Source organism: Schistocerca serialis, chromosome 3, assembly GCF_023864345.2.
Source record: "Schistocerca serialis cubense isolate TAMUIC-IGC-003099 chromosome 3, iqSchSeri2.2, whole genome shotgun sequence".
NCBI classification, from domain to species: Eukaryota; Metazoa; Arthropoda; class Insecta; order Orthoptera; family Acrididae; genus Schistocerca; species Schistocerca serialis.
In genome coordinates this window covers 785861169-785878468 of record NC_064640.1, presented here as the reverse complement: position 1 = coordinate 785878468, position 17300 = coordinate 785861169, and the positions used below count along the sequence as shown (strand labels likewise).

Sequence of the window (17300 nt, the reverse complement as noted above, 5' to 3'; positions counted from 1 at the left end):
GCAGATCTGACAGCAGGGCACACCTTTCAAAGGCCACTGTTGAACATGGAGCTGCACATCACACGACCCGACGTGTCGCTGTATTGACCCAACGACATGGTCGGTTATGGCAGCAGTGGGCACTGACTTTTCACCATGGATCAATAGAAACGTGTCGCCTGTCGAGTGACTCGCATTTCTTGTTACACCAGGTCTATGGTTGGGTCCTTACATGCCGTCATCCAGGCGAATGGCTGCACGAATCGTGCATTGGGACACAGATGCAGGGCGGTGAGGGCTGAATTATGCTGTAGGGTAAACTGAGTTGGGCTTTCATGGGATCTGTGTTCGTAATCGAAGGCATCATGACAGTAGTGAACTACGTGAATATTATTGCGGAATCGTGCATCGCTTCCTGGTTGAAGTCTCCCACTACGGCGATGACACCTTCCAACAGGATAAATGTCCATATTTCAAGGTTTGAATTATGCTACAGTGGTTTGAGGGTCATTACAGTGAATTCACATCGATATCTTGGACAGCAAATGTGCCTGATCTGTACTCATGGGCGTACCCAGCGTGGGGCAGGGGGGGGGGGGGGGGGCAGCTGCCCCCCCCCAGAAGATATTCGCAGTTTTTCACTAGTTTACTGTTTTATTTAATAAGAAGTGCTGTATGTTGTCTCGAGTCCTTGTTTCCTGAGACTAGTATGACCTGCCGCCGCCCCCCCCCCCCTCCTAGTTCAGATCCTGGGTACGTCATTGGAACACACATCGGGCACCAGCTGCGTGCCCGTAAACCACTATCCCGTAATTTGCAGGGATTGCTTGACCTGTGCATAGACATCTGGTGCCTCATACTTCTTGAATCGTGTCAAGGACTTTTAGAACCCACGCCAAGCAGAATCCCTGCTGTCGTGTGTTTGAAAAGTGGAACAACACGCTAATAAAGTGGTGGTCATAATGTTTTGGCTCGTCAGTGTACATATATCACTATAATGCTCGACAAGCTTAATTAAATATAAACTGTACTGAAATGCATTCTTTCTAATGGTCGTGCTATTTGGAATATTTATTAAAAATAACTTTCCAAAATTTGAAATGACCTTTCGTACCGTTCGCTAGTGTTGTGGCCCGACGACAAAGGACAATTAACTCGTAAGAAAGTGTCAGCACGGACTGATAAAAGAATTTTCAAAATCGTGTATGAGTTCGCGGTCGCATAGTTGCGGCAGGTGTCTGCGTTTACAGGCTCGCTAAGTGAAAATACGCCTCATCTGTCCATACTCTTTATTTGTCGGAAAACCTTACTTACAAATTATTGTAGTGGAATATGTTTTGTAGTTCCTTCACGTCCTGAATTTTGTAAGGATTCCTCGTGCTGACGATCCTGAAAGCTCGCTACGTAGTCCCGTATGAGGTGACAGCTCGTCTAGAAATTTTACTCACAGCCCTCTCTGAAGTGCAGAAGCTGCTGCCTGCGTGCCGGGCTCGTTTAAAAGTTCAGCGTTTCGAACCTCTCATTTCTTTGCTTGCAAGTAACCTTGTTTCCAGTTTTTTCGCCTTAGCCTTCAATGATGAGTAAGGCTCTTTAGTTTCCGTAACCTACATTGAAAGACAGGAGTGAAAAACTCCATTTTCGCATTCTGATTGTAAAGGCATGTCATCCGTTAATACTACTTTTAACTGTAGCAAAAATATGAAACGCAGGAAGCTGAAGTTCAGAATACACTACAACAGAAATTAACTCCACTCTGAGTAAAGTCTCCCTATTCAACTCTCGCAGTCATATACGTAACGAACAGCGACAATAAGAAAAGATGTTCAATTAACTACGTGCAGCATTTCGAAAATCGCATCTAAGTCACGTCGTGATTAAAGTAAATCCCATGTGTTTCGGTGCATTCCTGTGAAAACTGTGAAAACTGAAGTTCTACTGGCAAAAGTTTCCTGCTATTTTTGTATCATCCAGCAGTGAAGATATTTTTGTAACTCCTTTAGGACAACATATCGTCTAGTGTTATCCTTAATTGCGTCCAAATAAAGCATGAAGAGTACTGGTCAAGTATATGATCACGCTGCAGCCAGCAAGTACGAAGGTGATTCAAATGAAAACCTTAAATATTTTTTTAAATATTATTTATTGTGCAGAAGTGGTACAAAGCTGTATCACTTTTCAACATAATCTCCCCCACGCTCAATGCAAGTCTTCCAGCGCTTACAAAGTGCATAAATTCCTTTAGAAAAAATTCTTTTGGTAGTCCGCGCAACCACTCATGCACCGCGTGGCGTACCTCTTCATCAGAACGGAACTTCTTTTCTCCCATTGCGTCTTTGAGTGGTCCAAACATATGGAAATCACTTGGTGATGAGGAATGGCGCCATTCCTTGCTCGCTCTCTTCGTTTCCGGTTGGTGGAAGTGAACCCAGGTTTCGTCCCCAGTAACGATTCTAGCAAGGAAGCCATCACCTTCTCGTTCAAAGCGCCGAAGTAGTTCTTCACAAGCATCAACACGTAGTTCTCTCATTTCAGGAGTCAGCTGCCGTGGCAGCTATCTTTCAGACACTTTATGAAACTGGAGCACATCATGGACAATGTGGTGTGCTGATCCATGACTAATCTGTAAACATGCTGCAATGTCATTCAGTGTCGCTCGGCGGTTTTCCTTCACTATGGCTTCAACTGCTGCAATGTTCTGTGAAGTCACAACTCGTTGTGCCTGACCTGGACGAGGAGCATCTTCCACTGAAGTCACACCATTTGCGAACTTCCTACTTCATTCGTAGACTTGCTGTTGTGACAAACATGCATCACCGTACTGAACCTTCATTCGTCGATGAATTTCAATAGGTTTCACACCTTCACTACGCAAAAACCGAATAACAGAACGCTATTCTTCCCTAGTGCTAGTCGCAAGTGGGGCGGCCATCTTTACACTGATACTGCGACGGTATGTGTGCATCTGCACTATGCTGCCACCTACATGCCATTCTGCACGCTGTTTGTAGCATGCTTACCAACTTACAGAATAACGACTCGAAATTTCGATTTGTTATTGCAAATTTAAGGTTTTCATTTGACTCACCCTCGTATAATGCATGCCTTCTGCCAGTCTTCAGATTTTCACTTCGGTCACAAGTTAGACTCTACAGGGGGGTTCCTACAATTATTAAATGTTCTTTCACATATACTAAATCCACAGGACTGACGTCATGAAATGCTCATTGTGATGTAGAGCTGCAAAACTGCGCAACAGTCGAAGTGAAACTAAATAAGAGAGGAGTTGTCGGACCGGTTACTCTACTAGAAAAAATATGAATCAAAAGAGATTGGCGAACAGTAAGCGTATCAGATACAAATTCGTGGTAAACGAGTTCGTAATAATAAGCATCTCTCCCTGTTTGTGGAATGCTTCTGGAAGTCCCTTAATAGATTGCATACAGAAATAACAGGATCGATATCAAATTTTCTAAAATAGGAATGCGTAGTATCGTCTGATATAAGCAAATGTGGTGAGGTCAAAACAACCCACAACGTATATTCCTCCCTTGATTACCTCATCCAATAAAGTTTCGAGGATATATCAGCAAATTCTAATGCACTGGCTTCATCCGCTTCTGGACTAAACTGGTCTAACTAGTGCGCCCTCTTTTCTAATATATAGTTTATAATACTTCATTTGTTTTGTAAGTGCCATACGTGCAGAACAGTTATATTGCCATATTTTATATTTCCTCTCCTTTAAAAAAAAATAATTTGATGCTTCTGAAAGAATAGAAATGACACTCTTCTATTGAAGTTTCGTCACAGATACTACTCTCTAAGTAGACGAAGAGTTGCGAATATGAATTGTATCTTTGCCTGTACTATAGCCCACCTATTTATGAAATTTGTAAAAAAATAACAAAAAGTCGTAGCCTCGTTCTTGGTAATAGAAATATTGTTGATAACAAAGTTACTTACTTGGAATATTGCTTGTAACCCGTGTTTTGAATGTTTCAGGTTGCAGAAGTATAAGGAAATTGGGATCTTGAGAAGAACTGAAACCGAAATATGGCCGAAGGTCGTGCATTTCGAGGACAACAGCTACACAACAGTGGGCTTTGACAAAGTAATTCCAGTGTTCGTAGTACTGTCCGCGGGCATGGCTCTGTCTATCATTATTTTCTGCCTCGAGTACGCCAGGGTTTTTCCGATAGCGAAGTTGCAGGAGCTCTGTTACGGAGAAGAGTATGCCGGCGGCGTGTATGAACACCAGGATGAGGGTCTCTTTGCGAGTACTGTCATACGTTCGGCTCAGTCTTCATCTGGTTCGCAGGAGATCAGGCCTATTGCTCATGCCGTCGGAGAAGGCAGTGTTCCCGAGGATGGTTCCGCTAGAATGGTTGATGGGACGGACAAATACCTGGCTGTTGATCTACAAGGAAGCATGAATGTTCGGCATACTTCACCTCCACGCAGCTAACAGCAGATAACATATTTTTCAAGTTTTTACTAAAAGAATTCCAATTTATGAAACTAATTCTTGTTGACAAAAAGTGTAACTCACTGTAATTTTGTTATTTCAAGCATTAAATAAATTTTCTATGAGTAAGACTTTATGATTTCTTCGTCTCAATAAAATTTGGAAAATCCTACGATTTTCTTCCTCAAATGTTTGTACAGTGATGCAAATGTAGTGTGTCATACCATGAATACGTTTACCGAACGCAGTGAAACGGGTACTCCAGTATTTCCACACATGCGTAATAGATTGATGCCGATTTCACCTTTAAAGTCAACGATCTGCTAGTGCTGATAATCCTGTGTGCTGAGTCGTGTTAAAAACTACCGGCAGAAGGCAGTCTGTAAGCTTACAATGTTAAGTGGCATTGTGGACAAGCCGCACGCTTGATGATTTGACGCGACGTTGGTTACTATATGGGACTTCGATGTGGTGAGAGTAATCTGAACGGCAGTCACATCAGGGACGTCTTACAGCGGCCAGTACTGCCACTAGTACTTACAGACCACTGAACCTCTAAACGACACGGCATGAAATAAACGAAGCCGTGGATTTATTCTTGGGGAATCTCACTCTGCGTGGTTTATGCGCGACTATGCGACCGATAGTACTTATCGATCAATAAGCTTATGGGGTCCTGCACGTCACGGTCTGTAGTTTTTACTAGTATTCTAAAATTTAATATCTGAAAAACTGTAACAGATACTGGAATGAAACTTCAACCAAATAATTTCTATTGTGATGTCTATGTGAAAAAATTGAAAAACTGTGGAATACATGGTGGAGTGAATACTGATTTTTATCTTACGAACTGAAGTACGTGTAATTTTTATTTTAGGTACTCTGTACTTCCACGCTATCGAAAATAAAAGGTCAACACAAACTTAATTCTTTTAATTATTAATTTGTTGAAACAGTAAATCAGGAATTTTTGCAATTTTTCGTTTTATGTATTAATTATTTTTAAATCAATTTTAATCCTAATAATTTAAGAACTTATGACATGCTCCAACTTAAAATATTTAATACACTGTTTAATAATGCAAAATTTTGTTTTTGTAGCTTTAATATTGGATGAGATAATGATACCTAGGTATGCAAAAACGTTGGTAAGGGAAGTTGAAACTTAAGATTTGCATGTCACTTTCTTCTCAATGATGACATGTCACAATATTCTGGCTCCATAATGATTCTGAGTGTCCTTTTCATCTTCAATTTCCTTTCTTTCCTTTCTTATTGTGGCCTCCATTGTCATGCTTTCAGCAGCGTTTTTGTCTTCAGCAACACGTTGCCTGTCCACATGTAGCTGCCCACTTTTCATTTTGTTCACAGTTTTCATGCCTAGTCTGCTTATTATTCTATCATTAAAACTTATTATGGGGTCCATCACACCAGTCTGAAAATCTGACGTATAACAAAAACAGATGTGACAAACATTCCAAAATTCAGCTATTGAAGCTTTCATTTAGATTCTGTGTTTTGCCATGTAAACATTTTTTCAGAAGTATAGAATCCGAAAGAACATATTATTTCTACCATAACAGATTCTGGCATGGGGTGTGCGAGTGTATGTTCCTATTTGCTTTACATCTATTGTACACGCACCATGAAGTGTTTTCTTTTGGGCAGAGGCTATGCTGTCGGTTCTCATCAGTGGATATTCTGTGAAACAGAGTTGCCCAAGTTCCTTTTTTCATTTCATTGAAATTTTTGCTGTTTCTCCTGATGGCTAGACCATAAAATTCTGTAAGGTTTTCTATTTCTCATTTGGTGAGGGTGCCTTGTCCCCAATGGCTTTCCCATCAGGGAGTTTTTTCCTGTCATGTCCTCGCAGAATTTGCTAAGTGTTGCCCCCATTCCCTTCGCACATGTCCTATACATTCTTTTTTTTTAAATTTCAATTTCACCGTATGTTCTAGCAGCCAAAACACTAATGAAGGATTTAGTCACCATCGCCAAGGCAGTGACTATATCTCATACCACGTCTAGCAACTGACCTACTAAAAATAGAGACTGCATCCAACCTTTCTATACCTCCAATGAAACCTTCAAAGTTTTTGGCTTATTTGGGTTCATTTGCCTTACTGGGACAACCTTGGAAGTATTTTTTTTTTCCAGACATTCATGGTCCAACACTTTCCTTGTATCTACAGAGGTAACTATGACAACTTCATTCAGCGATGTATGGCCCCTCTGCTACCAGGAAACGTCCAGCGCAGCAACAACATCACTAGACACAAATATCTACAGTTTCTTTCACTGCCCCCTGCACAGATGCTTCGTTGACTTCTGTTGGGGCATTACGCAAACGTTTATAAAACCTCTCAAATTTGACAGGTGGTGGTGGGAGATCCATTACAGCACACAATATCTGGGCTGTTTTTTTCCCCTCCCAATACACCTCAAGGCACAATCAAAGCGAATATTCACTTCACTATGTTTTGTGCATGTTACAGGAGATGTCACTGCACATTTCGTAACTTTCCACACTTTACATTCTACTACAATTATGCTGTATAAGCCTCTTATCTTAAATGTGTTCTCACTAAATTAAGGGATTTTTCACTATCATAGTATTTGCATACAGCAGCAGACAAAAGCAATTCTAAAAGCTTGCTCTTACTAATTAAAATGTAACAGCTATTTTTACTATTTACAACACCGACATACTGGTCACTTTCGGTAAGTTGTTTCAACTTGCGTTCTGAAGCAGTGCCTAGCGCACTTTTAGGGCCAACCACACTTTACTGCGGCTTAATAGTTTCTTCATTTTTACGTTTTGCAACAACAAGCTTGTGTTGATTACCGTAAAATTTGCGACTACAATTAAAGTTCTTCGTTTCTGGCATTTTCGATGTAAAAAGGTTGAAATTAACGAGTTTACAACACGAACGCACGTGCAAAGCAGACGTTAACGCAAGTAATCTTCTTGTATTGACAGAAAAATCGGTTGCTATAAATACCTGCTTATAGTACACTCGATATGTTTTTTCAAGGATATTACACAAACGAGTTGCTATGAAAATAGCGGCTCAAAAATTAAATAACGAGACATTGTATGCAAGGTGTTATGTTTGACAGTAGTGTAACAGCTAGGCTTTCACGCACCGAATCTGCTTTAGAGAGGGATTTAAAAGCGAAAAAAGATGACGTACTTTACGTTATGTATATATTTTCAGAATCAAGAAGAATAATAGAATTTTCCATTGTTTGAGTCCTCATAACGTCCTGGTCCCTTTGACATAGGTTTGATGAACAGTTCTTGAACACATTCTCATTTCGAATATGATAAATTTCCTTGAGATGGGAAAGCTGCTGTCCACAAATCGGCATGGATTTAAGAAACATTGCATGTGTGAAATGCGTCTTGCCCTTTTCTTACATGATATACTGCGAACCAGGAAGAACAAAAGGCAGGTCCCACATTTCTTGATTTCCGTGAAACGTTTGACACGATGCCCCGCTGCAGACTGTTGACTACCTGACAAGGTTCCCAGAAATGTGAGTGGCTCAAAGACTTCTTAAATAATGGAAGCCAGTATGTTGTCCTCGACGGCGAGTGTTCCTCAGAAACAAGGGTATTGTCAGGAGTGTCCAAGGGAAGTGTGATTGCATCGCTCTTACACTCTACATGCAAGCTCGTATATGATCAGGCGGGCTGGGTGAGCAGCAATCTGCGGATGGTTGCTGATGATGCTGTGATGTATGGGAAGGTGTCGTCGTTGAGTGACTGTAGGAGAATACAAGGTGAGTTAGAAATTTTTTTTGTAGTAGTTGTGATGAATGGCAGCTAGCTATAAATGTAGAAAAATGTAAGTTAATGCTGATGAGTAGGAAAAACAATCACGCAGTGTTATAATACAACATTATTAGTGTACTACTTTACGTATAACGTCCATTAAATATCTTGGCGTAACGTTGCAAAGCGACATGAAACTGAACGAGCACGTAGGATGGTGGTAGGGGAGGCGAATGGTCGACTTCGCTTTATTGGGCGAATTTTAGGGAAGTGTGGTTCATCTATAAAGGAGAACACGAATAGAACACCAGGAGACTAGTACGACCTATTGCTAGAGTATCTGGGATCCCCTTCACGTCGTATTAAAGACATCGAGCCGGCCGGTGTGGCCGAGAGGTTCTAGGCACGTCAGTCTGGAACCGCACGTCAGTCTGGAACCGCACGACCGCTACGGTCGCAGGTTCGAATCCTGCCTCGGGCGTGGATGTGTGTGATGTCCTTGGGTTAGCTAGGTTTAAGTAGTTCTAAGAGACTGATGACCTCAGATGTTAAGTCCCATAGTGCTCAGAGCCAAAGACATCGAAGCAATTGAAAATTGTGCTACTAGATTTGTTACCGGTAGGTTCAGTCATCACGCGACTATTACAGAGATACTTCGTCAACTCAAATCGTAATCCCGAGAGGGAAGACGACACTATTGAGAAAATTTAGAGAACGGACATTTGACGCTGACTGCAGAACGATTCTACTGCTGCCAAAATATGTTTCAAGTAAGGACCACGAAGAGAGATGAAATTAGGTCTCGTACGGATGAAAATGGACAGTCGTTTTTCCCTCACTCTATTTGCTAGTGGATGAGCCAAGAAAATGAGTAGGAAGTGGTACAAGGTACCCTCCGCCATGCAGCATACGGTGGCTTGCGGAACGTGTATGTAGTTCTTGCAAGTAAAATACGCTGTATTTGACCAAGGAAATGTCTAGTCACATATGGAGAGGAATGTGCAAACCTTTCTGAAGAACGACGGGTACCATTGGTTTCCTGTATTCACCTGTCATTAATCGAATATGCCTGGCACATGGGAACGTTTCTGTCGCTGTCCTTCAGCAGCTATTATTAATGGTTTATAGACTCGCATACAAACCACGCAGAGAGAAATCCTCCAGGAACGAGTCCAGACCATCTTTCCTTTCATACCACTTCGTTTGAAGACGGAATGGCGGAATGCAGACCAGAGAGGGGATATGGGGGAGGAAAAATAGACTAGATAGGGGGAGGTGTGCGGTGTAGCATAGTTAGCCTAGCATGTGGGTCCGGTGTAAAATGAAGGGTTTTTGATTGGAAAAATATTGGCTGTGAGGACAGATATAACTGAATGGGTTCAAATGGTTCAAATGGCTCTGAGCACTATGGGACTCAACATCTTAGGTCATAAGTCCCCTAGAACTTAGAACTACTTAAACCTAACCCAAGGACATCACACACACCCATGCCCGAGGCAGGATTCGAACCTGCGACCGTAGCAGTCCCGCGGTTCCGGACTGCAGCGCCACAACCGCTAGACCACCGCGGCCGGCAACTGAATGGGGTTTGGGCTGTAGTTATGGATAGGAAAGTGGAACATGAGAAGGAAACACATTGTATGAACTAGCTACTGAAACTTCTACGAAGTATTTGGGTAACATCACTGACAGAGTTACTCCGTTTTCCAACGGACACCAGGTTAAACGACTGTCAACATTGTAGCAGAATAATATATTTTGGCTACTGATAGATTCATTTTAAACTTCATCCAACTGTTGTTCCTCTAGTAACAGATGCGGAACCTCCTAGCGTTTCTCGCGGCGCAAGCGTTGCCAACTCATCTGGCGAAGATGGAGGGTAACAGCAGCTGCCTGTGACAGCAGCACACGGTGCCATGAGCTGGTCCTGTCCAACCGATGTTACTGTGCACCTTTGATTACTTATTATGCCGGCCTTGTTACTCAGAAGAGATTTTCTGGTTCGTCACACGCACTCTCACAACGCCCCAAAACGTTTCAGCGTTTGTTGATAAATATGTTAACTCCTGCATTCAATTGATCCCCAGTAAGTTGAAGAGCTTGTTGTGTCTTCAGTCTCCGGTATTTTGAGCTAATCCATTCTCTAGGGCCAGCCGGCAATGATTGTTCAAAACGTCTTGCTGCATATTGTGACAGAGAAAGCAAAAGCTCACACACATCATCTCTCTATATTTTTTTTCGTGTGATAATATTATTTAACATTAATATTGATGCTTAAAAAATAAGCCTAAAGATTTGTGATTCCTCCTAAGCTACAGGTTGGATTTTCGAGAGCGAAATGTGGTAGATTCCGTCTCTGAGATATGGTCTGTTAACGGCAGAAATTATTATAGTTCCATTAAAAAAGTGACCTAATTACCGATATCTCTGACAGTAATATAGGTACTCCTGAAGACTACACATCGTTCAGTGATGACTTTCTTACAAGTTATCTGAGGGAAAACAGAATTACGATGTCTTAAACCATTCTCGCAATATTTAAGGTGAACATTTCAGGTGCATCATTCTGTATATATGATTTATTTTGTTTCTGGAGTCGCAGCAGCGGAACATTTCACCCACACTGGCGCCCGAGGCGATGAACGAATACGTAACCTCCGCTTTGTGGGACAGCATTGCTACTCCGAGAACAAGATGGATTGGCTCGCCACCATCTTTCCTTATCTTGCCGGTAAATTATTGTAAGAGAGTAATTTGTTCATGCATTAATTTATAGCATCAGCGTGTTATCATGTGTCAGATACCGTGGCTACGGAGTTAATAGCTAGCAGAGGAGAGCGTTAAAACATGGAGCACTTATCTGATTTCTGCCAGTCCTGTAATAGAAGTCTGATGATTTCCTTATTTCATTCACCTTATATGCTTTTCAGCCTTTTTCAGAAATTACAAAAATCGTCCCGGAAGAGTAAGGTTTCCCCAAATGTGAAAAAGTGTTCCTAGGTATGATATGGTTATATGCCTAGGAACAAATATTCTATTCACATTTAGAAGTGTTGCAGTCGAGAAAATCTTTTAAATACTGTATTTTATAGCTTATGTGTCGCATTATTACTGTACTGCATACCAATAATGTGAAATCGAATTAAGAAGCATTATAAATAAATTAATTGCAGCTTTAGAACATTTTAAAATAGAAAGTACTGGCAACTAACATACAGGGTGTTTCAAAAATGACCGGTATATTTGAAACGGCAATAAAAACTAAACGAGCAGCGATAGAAATACACCGTTTGTTGCAATATGCTTGGGACAACAGTACATTTTCAGGCAGACTAACTTTCGAAATTACAGTAGTTACAATTTTCAACAACAGATGGCGCTGCGGTCTGGGAAACTCTATAGTACGATATTTTCCACATATCCACCATGCGTAGCAATAATATGGCGTAGTCTCTGAATGAAATTACCCGAAAACTTTGACAAGGTGTCTGGCAGAATGGCTTCACATGCAGATGAGATGTACTGCTTCAGCTGTTCAATTGTTTCTGGATTCTGGCGGTACACCTGGTCTTTCAAGTGTCCCCACAGAAAGAAGTCACAGGGGTTCATGTCTGGCGAATAGGGAGGCCAATCCACGCCGCCTCCTCTATGTTTCGGATAGCCCAAAGCAATCACACGATCATCGAAATATTCATTCAGGAAATTAAAGACGTCGGCCGTGCGATGTGGCCGGGCACCATCTTGCATAAACCACGAGGTGTTCGCAGTGTCGTCTAAGGCAGTTTGTACCGCCACAAATTCACGAAGAATGTCCAGATAGCGTGATGCAGTAATCGTTTCGGATCTGAAAAATGGGCCAATGATTCCTTTGGAAGAAATGGCGGCCCAGACCAGTACTTTTTGAGGATGCTGGGACGATGGGACTGCAACATGGGGCTTTTCGGTTCCCCATATGCGCCAGTTCTGCTTATTGACGAAGCCGTCCAGGTAAAAATAAGCTTTGTCAGTAAACCAAATGCTGCCCACATGCATATCGCCGTCATCAATCCTGTGCACTATATCGTTAGCGAATGTCTCTCGTGCAGCAATGGTAGCGGCGCTAAGGGGTTGCCGTGTTTGAATTTTGTATGGATAGAGGTGTAAACTCTGGCGCATGAGACGATACGTGGACGTTGGCGTCATTTGGACCGCAGCTGCAACACGGCGAACGGAAACCCGAGGCCGCTGTTGGATCACCTGCTGCACTAGCTGCGTATTGCCCTCTGTGGTTGCCGTACGCGGTCGCCCTACCTTTCCAGCACGTTCATCCGTCATGTTCCCAGTCCGTTGAAATTTTTCAAACAGATCCTTTATTGTATCGCTTTTCGGTCCTTTGGTTACATTAAACCTCCGTTGAAAACTTCGTCTTGTTGCAACAACACTGTGTTCTAGGCGGTGGAATTCCAACACCAGAAAAATCCTCTGTTCTAAGGAATAAACCATGTTGTCTACAGCACACTTGCACGTTGTGAACAGCACACGCTTACAGCAGAAAGACGACGTACAGAATGGCGCACCCACAGACCGCGTTGTCTTCTATATCTTTCACATCACTTGCAGCGCCATCTGTTGTTGAAAATTGTAACTACTGTAATTTCGAAAGTTTGTCCGCCTGAAAATGTACTGTTGTCCCAAGCATATTGCAACAGACGGTGTATTTCTATCGCTGCTCGTTTAGTTTTTATTGCCGTTTGAAATATACCGGTTATTTTTGAAACACCCTGTAAATTTCCCTTTTCGAGACAGGGAAATTTTTTGAGACACTAAAGAAACCAAGTTCATTTTCATATGTCACGCGTTAAATTGTAACGAGACCTTCCAATTCAAGGTATAAGATGGTGCACGTCTGGCGAAGTATGGCTTAACCGTCCCTTTGTGTAAATTAATCTCATTTCAAAAATGGACTTTTGACCAGCTTTTCGGGCGAAATACCATTATGCACGGTGGAATTGCAGAACACGCATGGATTCTGTCGCTTGGGTCTAATACGACATCCGTACATGCTCTTTATCGATGAATCAACCTGTATAAACCACGGGAAGCTAAACGCAAAAAAATTGCATTATTGAGCCACTGAGACTCCGCACTGGCTAAGGCGGGTTAAATATGAAAAGCAATGGAGAGTGAAAGTTTCGTGTGGAATTATTAGAGACTACGTAACTGGTTCTTATTTATTACAGAAACCTTAACGGATAAAGACGCACAGTTTCTTGCCTGCCTGCTGCCGGCGCAGTTATAAATACGTGCTATCAGTACGGTGGATGCCTCGCTCAGTACTCACTTGTAGGCACCTTAGGCTCAGCCATTTCTTTTCTGGTCGGTGAATGAGACGTGAAAGCTCTCTATTGACATGCACTGATTTACGTTTCTGGACTTTTTTCTCTGTTGTTATCACAAAAACATTCATAATTTCTGATGATCAAAGGGAATTCTAATTTTTGTATGTTGCAGCATATGCACCTACATCTAAGGAATCTCGTCAGCTCGTCCGGAAGTCCTTCCACCAGTGACTGAAAATGAGCACTGGAGTAGACGATGGGCATTTCGAACACTGTCTTCATGACAAATGGATGTTCGTGGAAACTTTTACGGCCACTCTCTGTTATGATTTCCCATTTGTTACTGATTCTAGAGTTGTAATTTTACAATGTAAGTGTGTATCTCGAGATTAAACTAATGTAATTTTTTGTTCGTGCGATAACAGTTAATAATCTTCAAGTTTCTTTTTTCACAAATTTCATTAAATTGCTTACATTCACCTTTCTTGACTTTATCACCAAATTAATTTTGGTTTTCAACAGATGACACATTTCGGGACAACGCCATCATCAGACCTGTGGCATGGAAGGAAAGATATAAGAAAAGTTATTAAAGAGACTAGGCTTCAACAACGTAGTAACAGCGGAGGACATACTTGCTAAGATCAACACAGAGTACACTTACTACTCCGTAATACCATCAGTCCCCAACTGACACAGGTAGTTCGAGCCTGTTCAAAGAAAATAATTTCATCAGTAGGTAGCCTTAGTGAAAGTAGTGCCTGCGACATCATAAGGTACAGAGGCTACTTAACGAATATTATACTGACTGTGGTGTCACCGCCAGACACCACACTTGCTAGGTGGTAGCTTTAAATCGGCCGCGGTCCAGCGGTCCATTAGTACATATCGGACCCGCGTGTCGCCACTGTGTGATCGCAGACCGAGCGCCACCACAAGGCAGGTCTCGAGATACGGACTAGCACTCGCCCCAGTTGTACGGACGACGTAGCTAGCGACTACACTGACGAAGCCTCGCTCCTTTGCCGAGCAGATAGTTAGAATAGCCTTCAGCTAAGTCCATGGCTACGACCTAGCAAGGCACCATTAGTAACATTGCATGTATCTGAAGAGTCTCACTTGTATACCCACAATCTCCAGATGTACCAAAAGGATGGATTAAAGTTAAGTATTCCAGGAGCTACGTACTTTTCTTTATAGCATTCATTACGTATCCTGTTTCAGACCTCACGCACCCTGCTTTGGCTTAGCGCGTGCCTTTCGGTTTCCTCTCATTGTGTCTAGGCTGTCTTGTCTAGACACAACACTGACACTCAGCTAAATAAAAGATTCTAACTACCAAAGCCACTATCTACTAATAGATATGTGGTTAGCAAAGGAAAGATTTTGTTGCAAACCAAATAATGTATTTTTCAGCTTAATAATGTGACATCCAGTTCAGACACGAATCTAAATCGTCATTGACATCCAGTACAAAGATATATAATCATGAATAATTTTCAATCTCCAAGTCGGATACTTCCAGGTCGTTAGCCTACGCCAACGCTTCAGACTTCTACCCTCCATCAATGCTAATTTCTCACATTTAACATCCATCACTGCTGGCTGTTCGCCTCAAACCGCTCAACAGCACTTCCATCACTGCTGGCGACTGACTTCCAACTGCCCAACACTACCGGCAATTAACTTCCAACAACGAGTCCAACCAGCCACAGTCTCATACAAAGAAAGCGCAGTCAGAGATCCAATGCAAAGCGCTGCACAGCGCTGCCAGCACAGAAGCAGCCCACTTACAATTGCAAAGAATATGACGATACAGTATGAGAGATCAATAATAAACTCAAAGAGAAAGATGCCATCGCTATTAAGCCAAACGAGGGTAGCACATTGTCATTCACAAGGATAAATACGAAAGGAAAGTTCATCACTTTTTTGCAAAGGAGGATGTTACTTCATTTGACAGGGACTCAAATAATAAATTTAATGCATTAATCCCCCCCATGAACCATGGACCTTGCCGTTGGTGGGGGCCTTGCGTGCCTCAGCGATACAGATAGCCGTACCGTAGGTGCAACCACATCGGAGGGGTATCTGTTGAGAGGCCAAACAAACGTGTGGTTCCTGAAGAGAGGCAGAAGCCTTTTCAATAGTTGCAGTGGCAATAGTCTGGATGATTGACTGATCTGGCCTTGCAACACTAACCAAAACGGCCTTCCGGTGCTGGTACTGCGAACGGCTGAAAGCAAGGGGAAACTGAGCCGTAATTTTTCCCGAGAGCATGCAGCTTTACTGTATGGTTAAATGATGATGGCGTCCTCTTGGGTAAAATATTCCGGAGGTAAAATAGTCCCCCATTCGGTTCCCCGGGCGGGGACTACTCGGGAAGATTTCGTTATCAGGAGAAAGAAAAATGGCGTTCTATGGATCGGAGCGTGGAATGTCAGATCCCTTAATCGGGCAGGTAGGTTAGAAAATTTAAAAAGGGAAATGGATAGGTTGAAGTTAGATATAGTGGGAATTAGTGAAGTTCGGTGGCAGGAGGAACAAGACTTCTGGTCAGGTGACTACAAGGTTATAAACACGAAATCAAATAGGGGTAATGCAGGAATAGGTTTAATAATGAATAGGAAAATAGGAATGCGGGTAAGTTACTACAAACAGCATAGTGAACGCATTATTGTGGCCAAGATAGACACGAAGCCCACGCCTACCACAGTAGTACAAGTTTATATGCAAACTAGCTCTGCAGATGACGAAGAAATTGAAGAAATGTATGATGAAATAATAGAAATTATTCAGATAGTGAAGTGAGACGAAAATTTGATAGTCATGGGTGACTGGAATTCGGCAGTAGGAAAAGGGAGAGAAGGAAACGTAGTAGGTGAATATGGATTGGGGGTAAGAAATGAAAGAGGAAGCCGCCTGGTAGAATTTTGCACAGAGCACAACTTAATCATAGCTAAAACTTGGTTCAAGAATCATAAAAAAAGGTTGTATACATGGAAGAAGCCTGGAGATACTGACAGGTTTCAGATAGATTATATAATGGTAAGACAGAGATTTAGGAACCAGGTTTTAAATTGTAAAACATTTCCAGGGGTAGATGTGGACTCTGACCAGAATCTATTGGTTACGAACTGTAGATTAAAACTGACGAAACTGCAAAAAGGTGGGAATTGAAGGAGATGGGATCTGGATAAACTGACAAACCAGAGGTTGTTCAGAGTTTCAGGGAGAGCATAAGGGAAAAATTGACAGGAATGGGGGAAAGAAATACAGTAGAAGAACAATGGGTAGCTTTGAGGGATGAAGTAGTTAAGTCAGAAGAGGATCAAGTAAGTAAAAGGACGAGGGCTAGTAGAAATCCATGGGTAACAGAAGATATATTGAATTTAATTGATGAAAGGAGAAAATAAAAAAATGCAGTAAATGAAGCAGGCAAAAAGGAATACAAACGTCTCAAAAATGAGATCGACAGGAAGTGCAAAATGGCTAAGCAGGGATGGCTAGCGGACAAATGTAAGGATGTAGAGGCTTATCTCACTAGAGGTAAGATAGATACTGCCTACAGGAAAATTAAAGAGACCTTCGGAGAAAAGAGAACCACTTGTATGAACATCAAAATCTCAGATGGAAACCCAGTTCTAAGCAAAGAAGGGAAAGCAGAAAGGTGGACAATATTATGGAAATGGAAGAGGATGTAGATGAAGATGAAATGGGAGATATAATACTGCGTGAAGAGTTTGACAGAGCACTGAAA

General features: G+C 42.0%; 1 protein-coding gene across 2 annotated transcripts in view; it reads left to right on the top strand.

Moving 5' to 3' along the window:
* The window catches only part of LOC126469584 (glutamate receptor ionotropic, kainate 5-like), a 228937-nt gene extending 224415 nt beyond the window's left edge, over nt 1-4522 (top strand). For both annotated transcript variants that reach the window (XM_050096700.1, XM_050096699.1), the window contains one exon: nt 3982-4522. In XM_050096700.1, the coding sequence (XP_049952657.1) occupies nt 3982-4444 (463 nt within the window). In that variant the 3' untranslated portion in view covers nt 4445-4522. The remainder of the gene's footprint in view (nt 1-3981) is intronic.
* Nucleotides 4523-17300: the final 12778 nt, after the last annotated feature.